Below are 10,000 nucleotides of genomic sequence, written 5' to 3'. Positions count from 1 at the left end.
AGAGAGAGAGAGAGAGATTTATCCAGCTGTTATTGATGTTTTCTTCTTTCTTTTCTGCTACTTCTATTATTTTATCCTCATCCTGCTCCAACTACCGATTGAAAATTACTACTATTACTACTACTACTGGGGCAGGAATGCACTACTACTACTACTACTACTACTAATAATAATAATAATAATAATAATAATAAAAATGATATTTTCCTTCTCTTCCCTCTTGAAATACTACTAATTTTTTTTCTTCTTTTTCTTCTTCCTTTCCTTCTTCTTCTTCTTCTTCTTCTTCTTCTTCTTCTTCTTCTTCTTCTTCTTCTTCTTCTTCTTCTTCTTCTTCTTCTTTTCTTCCTCTACTTCTCCTCCTCCTCCTCCTATTCTTTCTTTTTCTTCTCCTCCTCCTCCTCCTATTTTTCTTCTTATTCTTCTCTCCCTCCTCCTCCTGTTTTTTTTTCTTTCTCCTCCTCCTCCTCCTCCTCCTCCTCCTCCTCATTTACTTCCTTTTCCTCCTGCGATTCCTCCTCCTCTTCTTTCTCCTTTTCCTCCTCCTCCTCCTCCTCTTTCTCCTCTTCTTATTTTTCCTTTGTTTTTTCTTCTCCTTCCCCTCCTCCTCCTCCTCCTCCTCCTCCTCCTCTTTTTCCTCTTCTTATTTTTCCTTTTTTTTTCTCCTCCTCCTCCTCCTCCTCCTCCTCTTCTTTTTCTTCTTCTTCTTCTTCTTCTTCTTCTTCTTCTTATTATTATTATTATTATTATTATTATTGTTATATTTTCTTTTTCTTATTATTATCATCGTCATCATCATCATCATCACCATCATTATTATTATTATTATTATTATTATTATTATTATTATTATTATTATTATTATTATTATTTTTCTTCTTCCTGTTCTTTTTTTTTGTTTTTTTTTATCTTTAGCTACTACTACTACTACTACTACTTCTGCTACTACTGCTACTACTACTATTACTACTGCTACTACTGCTACTACTACTACTACTGCTACTACTACTACTACTACTACTACTACTACTACTACTACTACTACTACTACTACTACTACTACTACTACTACCACCACTACTACTACTATTCATGCTTTTAAAACAATAATAACAATACGTAATAGTATTTATTTATTTATTTATTTTTGAGTTACATACAAATGGAAGCATTACTTGTACACTGAAACCTTCCTAACCTAACCCAACCTGACCTGACCCAACTTAACCTTACAAGTGGGATGATTACTTATAAACAAAAAGAAGCCTCCCTACAATCCTAGCCTAACCTAACCTGACCTACCCTACGTAACCTAACATGTCTAACCTGACCCAGTTAACCTAACCTAACATACACACAACAACAACCTTAACACCTGGGTGATTACTTAAATATTTAACACCTCACATAACCTTCCTAACCTAACCTAGCGTCACATAACCTGACACACAATCTTACCTAACCTAAAGGAACAAAGAAGAATGTATGAGGAAGATATAGTTTCATAAAGTTTCCTAACCTAACTTAGCGCACCTAATCTTACCTAGTGTAACTAACCTCACACATCCTAACACACTTTACAAAAAATAATAAATAAATAAAAAGAATAAAGAATAAAAAAGAAAGGAAAGAAGGAACACTCAAACAATTACTTACAAAAAAATAAATAAATAAAAGTATTGGTAACAAGCCTAACACACCTAACCTAACGTAACATACCCACTGAACCTCACCTCACTCACCATAGCAAAAAAATTTAATATCATAAAATAAATACATACATAAATAAATAAATAAATAAATAAAAGGAAAAAAAAGTATTAGGAAGATATATATGTATGTGCTTTCGTTGCCTTTGATCATAAGCCTAACCTGACCTAACTCAGCCTAACTCAGCCTAACCTTACCTAACCTATCCTAACCTAACCTAACCTAACCTAACTCAGCCTAACCTAACCTAACCTAACCTAACTCAGCCTAACCTAACCTATCCTAACCTAACTCAGCCTAACCTAACCTATCCTAACCTAACCTATCCTAACCTAGCCTAACTCATCCTCTCCTAATCTACCTAAGCTAACCCAAGTCAACCTAATCTAATGTACCCCACCTAGCCTGACCTCACTCTAACTGACCTAACAAAATATTCCACCATGTCATGGATTACTTAAAACACTTAAAGGAATTACTTATACGGTGTGTGTGTGTGTGTGTGTGTGTGTGTGTGTGTGTGTGTGTGTGTGTGTGTGTGTGTGTGTGTGTGTGTGTGTGTGTGTGTGTGTGTGTGTGTGTGTAATAGAATGTTGGAAAAAAAGAAAGGTAGTCGGTTTCTTTATTTGATCATTCGTGTTTTCTATAAGTACCCACTTGTTTGTTTGTTTGTTTGTTTGTTTGTTTGTTTGTTTGAATGCTTTCCTCCTTGATTCTTGGCTCATTAATTTTTCTCTTTGTTTATTTGTTCCTCTCTTTCATTTTGCTTTTCTCTCTTTCCTTATTCCTTTTTTTCCTGCTTTATTTGTTGCTTTGTTTATTTATTTCTGTTTACATTTGTTTGTTTGTTTGTTTGTTTGTTTGTTCCATTGTCTCCTCATTGATGTGTTTCTAAATTTATTTGTTCATTTCATTGATTTTTTTTATTTATTTCTTGCCTTCTTTTTTATTTGTTTATTTTTGTTTGTTTGTTTGTTTGTTTCTTTGTTCTTGTTCTTCTACTATTACTACTACTATTACTACTACTACTACTACTACTACTACTGCTGCTACTACTACTACTACTACCACTACTACTACTACTACTACTTCTACTACTTCTACTACTTCTGCTGCTACTACTACTACTACTACTACTACTACTACTACTACTACTACTACTACTACTACTTTTACTCCTCCTCCTCCTCTAACTCCCATCAATTTGTTGTTGTTGTTGTTCTATTTCTTCTTCTTCTTCTTCTTCTTTTTATTATTATTATTATTATTATTATTATTATTATTATTATTATCATTATTATTATCATTATTACATTAACAAGGAGAGAGAGAGAGAGAGAGAGAGAGAGAGAGAGAGAGAGAGAGAGAGAGAGAGAGAGAGAGAGAGAGAGAGAGAGAGGAAAGGAGAGGAGAGGAGAGGAGAGGAGAGGAGAGGAGAGGAGGGAAGGAAAGAGGAGAGGAAGGGAAAAGGAGAGAAATGGTGGGGAGGAGAGGAGAGGAGAAGAGAAGAGGAAAGAGAAGAGGAGAGTAGGTGGAAAAAAAGAGGAGGGGTGGGGAAGGAGTGGAGAAGAAAGGAGAAGAGGGGAGAAGAGAAGAGAAGAAGGGAGAAGGAGGAAGAGAAGAGGAGAAAAGGGGAAAGAAGAGAGGGGTGTGTGGGGGAGGGGAGGGGAGAGGAGGAGAAATGAGAAGAGAGGAGAGGAGGGATGGGGAGGTGAGGGGAGGAGAGGAGAGGGGAGAGGAGAGAAGAGAAAAGGGGAGGTGACACGAGGGAAGAGAAGAGGAGAGGAGGGGAGTAGAGGAAAGGGGAGGGAGGAGGGAAAAGGAGAAGAGGAGGGAAGGTAGGGGAGAGAAGAGGAGAGAAGGGGAAAAGAGAAGAGGCATGGAGAAGAGAAGGGAGGGGAGGGAAGGAGAAGAGGGGAGGGGAGGAGAGGGGAGAAGAGGGAAGGTGAGAGAAGAGGGGAGAGGAGAGGAGAGAGAGAGCAGTGTTGGCACACACTCACGGGCGCTGTGTGGGCTGCAGGAGCTGTGCTATCTGGGCCGCCTCCTCCAGCAGCCTCTCGTCCACGCCAGACAACACGAGGATCACCTCTGGGCCGCCAGGCAGCCGTGTGGTGCACGCCTGTGTCCTCACGGCACCCACGGGGACGTGTAGCCCTGCAGTGATGTACCATTCCTGTCAGTGTGTGTTGCAGGGACTGTGCACACACACACACACACACACACACACACACACACTAAATTCATATCCTGAGGTGAAGGAAAGACGGTTGCATTGACACAGCCTCGGAGGTGCCACTTGCTCAAATTACTAATGGTTTTATTTTATTTTTTGCCTGCTGTGGGGTATTACAGTGTGTTATAACAAGACAAATGGCATTAAAAAGCACGTAATTTAGCGACAAGCATTGCACGACAACATTATTCCGGCGACTAAAAGTACTCCTGTAAAATGGTACGTGGCATCATCCCAGCGAGGCAGGAGGGGAGCGAGTCCCAGCGACCTTGAAAACAGGTGAGTGATGATGCCACGTAGCATTTTACAGGAGAATTGGCCTCGCTGGGATGATGCCACGTACCATTTTACAGGAGTACTTTTAATAGCCGGAGTAATGTTGTCGTGCAATGCTTGTCGCTAAATTACCTGCTTTTTAATGACACTTGTCTTCTTATAACACGCTGTAATATTACACACTATTCTCTCTCTCTCTCTCCCTCTCTCTCTCTCTCTCTCTCTCTCTCTCTCTCTCTCTCTCTCTCTCTCTCTCTCTCTCTCTCTCTCTCTCTCTCTCTCTCTCTCTCTCTCTCTCTTGTATGGAAACATGAGTAAGTAAGAGAGAGAGAGAGAGAGAGAGAGAGAGAGAGAGAGAGAGAGAGAGAGAGAGAGAGAGAGAGAGAAAATTTTCTCTCTCTCTCTCTCTCTCTCTCTCTCTCTCTCTCTCTCTCTCTCTCTCTCTCTCTCTCTCTCTCATTCTCTTTCTCTCATCTTCATTATTATTATTATTATTATTATTATTATTATTATTATTATTATTATTATTATTATCATTATTGTTGTTGTTATCATTGTTATGATGGTGATTGTGGTGATGAGAGAGAGAGAGAGAGAGAGAGAGAGAGAGAGAGAGAGAGAGAGAGAGAGAGAGAGAGAGAGAGAGAGAGAATTATCATCTCTCTCTCTCTCTCTCTCTCTCTCTCTCTCTCTCTCTCTCTCTCTCTCTCTCTCTCTCTCTCTCTCTCTCTCTCTTTTATGGAAACATGAGTAAGTAAGAGAGAGAGAGAGAGAGAGAGAGAGAGAGAGAGAGAGAGAGAGAGAGAGAGAGAGAGAGAGAGAGAATTATTTCTCTCTCTCTCTCTCTCTCTCTCTCTCTCTCTCTCTCTCTCTCTCTCTCTTTCTCTCCATCTTCATTATTATTATTATTATTATTATTATTATTATTATTATTATTATTATTATTATTATTATTATTATTATCATTATTGTTGTTGTTATCATTGTTATGGCGGTGATTGTGGTGATGAGAGAGAGAGAGAGAGAGAGAGAGAGAGAGAGAGAGAGAGAGAGAGAGAGAGAGAGAGAGAGAATGATAATTTTTCTCTCTCTCTCTCTCTCTCTCTCTCTCTCTCTCTCTCTCTCTCTCTCTCTCTCTCTCTCTCTCTCTCTCTCTTGCTCTCATTATTATCATCATTTTTATAATTATTATTGTTATTATTATTATTATTATTATTATTATTATTATTATTATTATTATTAATATTATTATTGTTATTATTTGGATAATGATAATAATAATAATAATAATAATAATAATAATAATAATAATAATAATAATAATTGCTATTATTACTATTATTATTATTATTATTATTATTATTATTATTATTATTATTATTATTAATATTATTATTATCACATTATTATTATTATTATTATCACGGTGGTGGTGGTGGTGAGAGAGAGAGAGAGAGAGAGAGAGAGAGAGAGGAGAGAAGAGAGAGAGAGAGAGAGAGAGAGAGAGAGAGAGAGAGAGAGAGAGAGAGAGAGAGAGAGAAATTTTATGGGTTATAATATTATTATTATTATTATTATTATTATTATTATTATTATTATTATTATTATTATTATTATCATGGTGGTGATGGTGGTGATGAGAGAGAGAGAGAGAGAGAGAGAGAGAGAGAGAGAGAGAGAGAGAGAGAGAGAGAGAGAGAGAGAGAGAGAGAAAGAGAAAGAGAGAGAGAGCGATTTTGTTATCGGCAATTCTCTCTCTCTCTCTCTCTCTCTCTCTCTCTCTCTCTCTCTCTCTCTCTCTCTCTCTCTCTCATCACCATAATAACAATAACAATAATAATAATAATAATAATAGTAATAATAATAATAATAATAATAGTAATAATAATAATAATAAATACAATAATAATACCAATAATAACAACAACAACAACACACACACAGGTGGTGCATCACAGCGTCACAGACTCACAGAGGAAGCGTAGCTGAGGCAGCGACGCGTGGACGGCGCTGATGGCGGCCAGAACCTCTTGGGCGTCTTGGTCACACACGGCCAGGCGGAGCACCACCAGGCCCCGGTACTCCTGCAGCAGCTGTGTGCCGGCACCACTTAGGTGACCCGTGAACAACTGAAGGTGACTCCTGTAATGGCCGAGTGTTGTGCACCTGTGTGCTGCCTGGACACACACACACACACACACACACACACACACACACACACACACACACACACACACACACACACACACACACACACACACACACACACACAATACTTATCTATTTATTAATTTCTTTATTCACTGTTTCATAATAGTATTGATAAAGATAACTCCTCCTCCTCCTCCTCTTCCTCCTCTTCTTCCTCTTCCTCCTCCTCTTACTCCTCCTCTTCCTGTTCTTCTTCTTCAGCATTTTCCTCTTCCTCCTCCTTTTCTCGCCTTCCTTCTAGCTCTCCTTCTCCTCCTCGTTCTCTTCCTCCTCCCCGTGTCCCCTCTCCTCCTCCTCCTCCTCCTCCTCCTCCTCCTCCTCCTCATCTCCCTCCTCCTCCTCCTCCTCCTCTTTCTCTTCCTCCTCATCTCTTTCTTTCATTTTTTTCACCTTCTTTCTAGTTCTTCTCCTCCTCGTTCTCTTCCTCCTCCCCCTCCCTCCCCCTCCTCCTCTTCCTTCTCCTCCTCCTCCTCCTCCTCTTTCTCTTCCTCCTCATCCATTTCTTTAATTTTTTTTCACTTTCCTTCTAGTTCTTCTCCTTTTCCTCCTTCTCTTTCTCTTCCTAGTTCTCTTCTTCCTTTTTTCCTCTTTTTTCCTACCTCATATTCCTCCTATTCTTCCTCCTCCTCCTCCTCCTCCTCCTCCTCCTCCTCCTCCTCCTCTTTGGCTTTCCTTTATATTCCTTTGTATTCCTCCTCCTCGTTCTCTTTATCTTTTCCTCCTCTTTTCTCACCACCCTCTCTTCCTCTTCGTCCTCCCCGTTCTCTTTTTTTTTCTCCTCTTTTCCCACCACCACCACCACCACCACCACCTCCTCCTCCTCCTCCTCCGTCTCCTCCTCCTCCTCCTCCTCCTCCTACTCTTTTTTCTTCTTCATCTTTTCCCTCCTCTTCCTCCTCTTTCTCCTCTCCTTCTCCCTCCTCCTCCTCGTTCTCTTCCTCCTCTTTTCCCTCTTTCTTTTTCTTCTTCCTTCTCCTACCTTCTCCTCCTCCTCCTCGTTCTCTTCTTCCTCTTCTCCGTCTTCCTATTCTTCCTCCTCCTCGTCTATTTCCTCATTCTCCTTCTCGTCCTCCTTTTCTCGTCTTTCTCCTAGACCTCCTCCTCGTCCTCCTATTTCTCTTCTTCCTTTTTTTTCTTCTTCTTTCTCTTTTATCTTCCTCTTCTTCCTCCTCCTCCTCTTCCTCCTCCTCATTCTCCTTCTCCTTTTTTTTCCTACTCTTACAGTTCTTTATATTCATCCTCTTATTCCTTCTCTTCCCCTTTTTTTCACCTCCTCCTCCTCTTCTTCCTCCTCCTCTTCCTCCTCCACCTCCTCCTCCTTTTCCTCCTCCTCCTCCTCCTCCTCCTCCTCCTCCTGCTTCTCCTCCTCCTCCTCCTCCTCTTTCTCCTCCTCCTCCTCCTCCTCTTTCTGCTACTCCTCCTCCTTCAAGTTTTCTTCCTCTTTCACCTTTTCACCTTCGTCTTCTTCCTCTTCCTACTTTTTCTTCCTCTTCCTCCTCGTCCTCCTCCTCCTCAACTACCTTTTCCTCCTCTTCTTCCTCTTGCTTTTTTTTCCTCTTCCTTATCCTCCTCCTTTTCCTTTTACTCTTTCTCCTCCTGCTCTTTCACCGCTTCTTCCTCATCTTCTTATTCATCCTTTCCTCCTCCTCCTCCTCCTCCTCCTCCTCCTCCCTCCCTCCTCCTCCTCCTTTTCTTTTTCATATTCTTTCTCCTCTTCTTCCTCTTTTTCGCGTTCTTCTTTGTCTTCTTACTCCTCTTCTCTTCCTCTTCCTCTTCTACTTATCCTCTCTTCCTTCTCCTCTCTTCCTTCTCTTTCTCCTCCTCCTCCTGCTCTTCCTCCTCCTCCACTTCCTCTTCCTCTTCTTCCTCTCTCTCCTTCCTCTTTTTATTCTCCTCCTCCTCCTCCTCTTCTTTTTTCTCCTCCTCCTCCTCCTCCTCCTACTCCTCCTCCTTCTCCTCCTCCTCCTCCTCCTCCTCCTCCTCCTCCTCCTCCTCCTCCTCCTCCTCCTCCCTCCTCCTCCTCCTCCTCCTCCTCTTCCCCTCCTCCTTCTCTTCCTCCTCCTTTCCCTGCTCCTCCTTCTCTTTCTCTTCCTTCCATCCCCCCTCCACTTCTTCTTCTTCTTCTTCTTCTTCTTCTTCTTCTTCTTCTTCTTCTTCTTCTCCTTCTTCTTCTTCTTCTTCTTCTTCTTACTTTTGTTCTTGTTCTTGTTCTTCTTCTAGTGCTACTTCTTCCCCCTCTTTTTCCTCCTCCTCTTCTTTTTTCTCCTCCTCCTCCTCCTCCTCCTCCTCCTCCTCCTCCTCCTCCTTTCCCTCCTCCTCCTCCTCCTCTTCTCCCTCCTATTCCTCATTCTCCTTTTCCTCCTCCTCCTCCTCCTCCTCCGCCTCCTCCTCCTCTTCCTCCTCCTCCTCCTCCTCCTTTTTCTCTTCTTCCTCCTCCTCTTCCTCCTCCTCCTCCTCTTCCTCCTCCTCTTCTTCTACTCCTCTTCTTACTCCTCCTCCTCCTTCTCGTGTTCCTCCTCCTCCTCCTCCTCCTCCAGTGTCACCACTAATTTCACCACCAATGTCACCACCACTGTCATTTCCACTGTCACTACCATCGTCACCACCACTGTCATCACCATTGTCACCACCACTATCACCACAAGTGTCACCACCAATATCACCACCACTATCCCTACCACTTTCACAACCATTGTCATCACCACTATTACTGCCAATCTCACCACCACTTTCATCACCACTGTCATCACCACTTTCACCACCACTGTCATCACCACTGTCATCACTGCTGTCACCACTACTGTCACCACCACTGTCACCACAGCTGTTATCATCTCTGTCACCAGTGTCATCACCACGATCATCAATATCACCACCATTGTCACCACCACTGTCATCACCACTGTCATTCTATTATTGGTCTCTATCTTTGTTTTTCTTTTTTCTTTTTTTTTCATGCGCTTCCTCCTTCGATTTCTTGTATATGTGTGCATGTATGTATGTATGTATGTATGACAGTGGAAGGTTGAGAGCCCGTGTGGGGGAGGGAGTGAGGAGTGACCGGGTGAGGGAGGGAGGGAGGGAGGGAGGGAGGGAGGGAGGAATCAAGGCAGCGTTGCCAAAACGGTGAAAGTTGCCATGAAAGTTTCACAGATCCTGCTTGTTATTATTATTATTATTATTATTATTATTATTATTATTATTATTATTATTATTATCATTATTATTATTATTATTATTATTATTATTATTATTATTATTATTATTATTATTATCATTATTATTAATACCAATAGTAGTAATAGTAGTAGTAGTAACATCATCTTCACTACTATTTAATTTGCACGTTTCATCTCCTCCTCCTCCTCCTTCTCCTCCTCCTCCTCTTCCTCCTTTTCTTCTTAATCTTCATCCTTGTCCACCTCTGCTTCTCTTTCACTTTCACCCTCCTCCTCCTCCTCCTCCTCCTCCAGTGCTATCCTGTTTCTCTCACTAATAGAATAGAATAGTTACCCAAACAGCCCAGTAAGGACCTCATGGTCTGTTGCTGTTTGGTCTTCCTTTGTATTC

The 10,000-nt window shown here is 41.3% G+C and overlaps 2 protein-coding genes across 2 annotated transcripts in view; one reads left to right on the top strand and one right to left on the bottom strand.

The window, feature by feature from the left end:
* Positions 1 to 10,000, bottom strand: part of LOC135095171 (uncharacterized) — a 32,586-nt gene that overhangs the window by 2,730 nt on the left and 19,856 nt on the right. The window contains exons 4-5 of the mRNA XM_063995959.1: positions 6,192 to 6,361; positions 3,711 to 3,864 (exon numbers count right to left, since the gene is read on the bottom strand). Coding sequence (XP_063852029.1) covers positions 3,711 to 3,864; positions 6,192 to 6,361 — 324 coding nt within the window. The remainder of the gene's footprint in view (positions 1 to 3,710; positions 3,865 to 6,191; positions 6,362 to 10,000) is intronic.
* Positions 6,215 to 10,000, top strand: part of LOC135095173 (uncharacterized) — a 23,373-nt gene continuing 19,587 nt past the window's right edge. The window contains exon 1 of the mRNA XM_063995964.1: positions 6,215 to 6,354. The gene's annotated coding sequence lies outside the window, so the exon portion shown is untranslated. The remainder of the gene's footprint in view (positions 6,355 to 10,000) is intronic.

This window comes from Scylla paramamosain, chromosome 48 (genome assembly GCF_035594125.1).
Source record: "Scylla paramamosain isolate STU-SP2022 chromosome 48, ASM3559412v1, whole genome shotgun sequence".
NCBI lineage: Eukaryota > Metazoa > Arthropoda > Malacostraca > Decapoda > Portunidae > Scylla > Scylla paramamosain.
The sequence above is the reverse complement of the archived record's forward strand: the minus strand, read 5'-3'. Positions and strand labels throughout refer to the sequence as shown.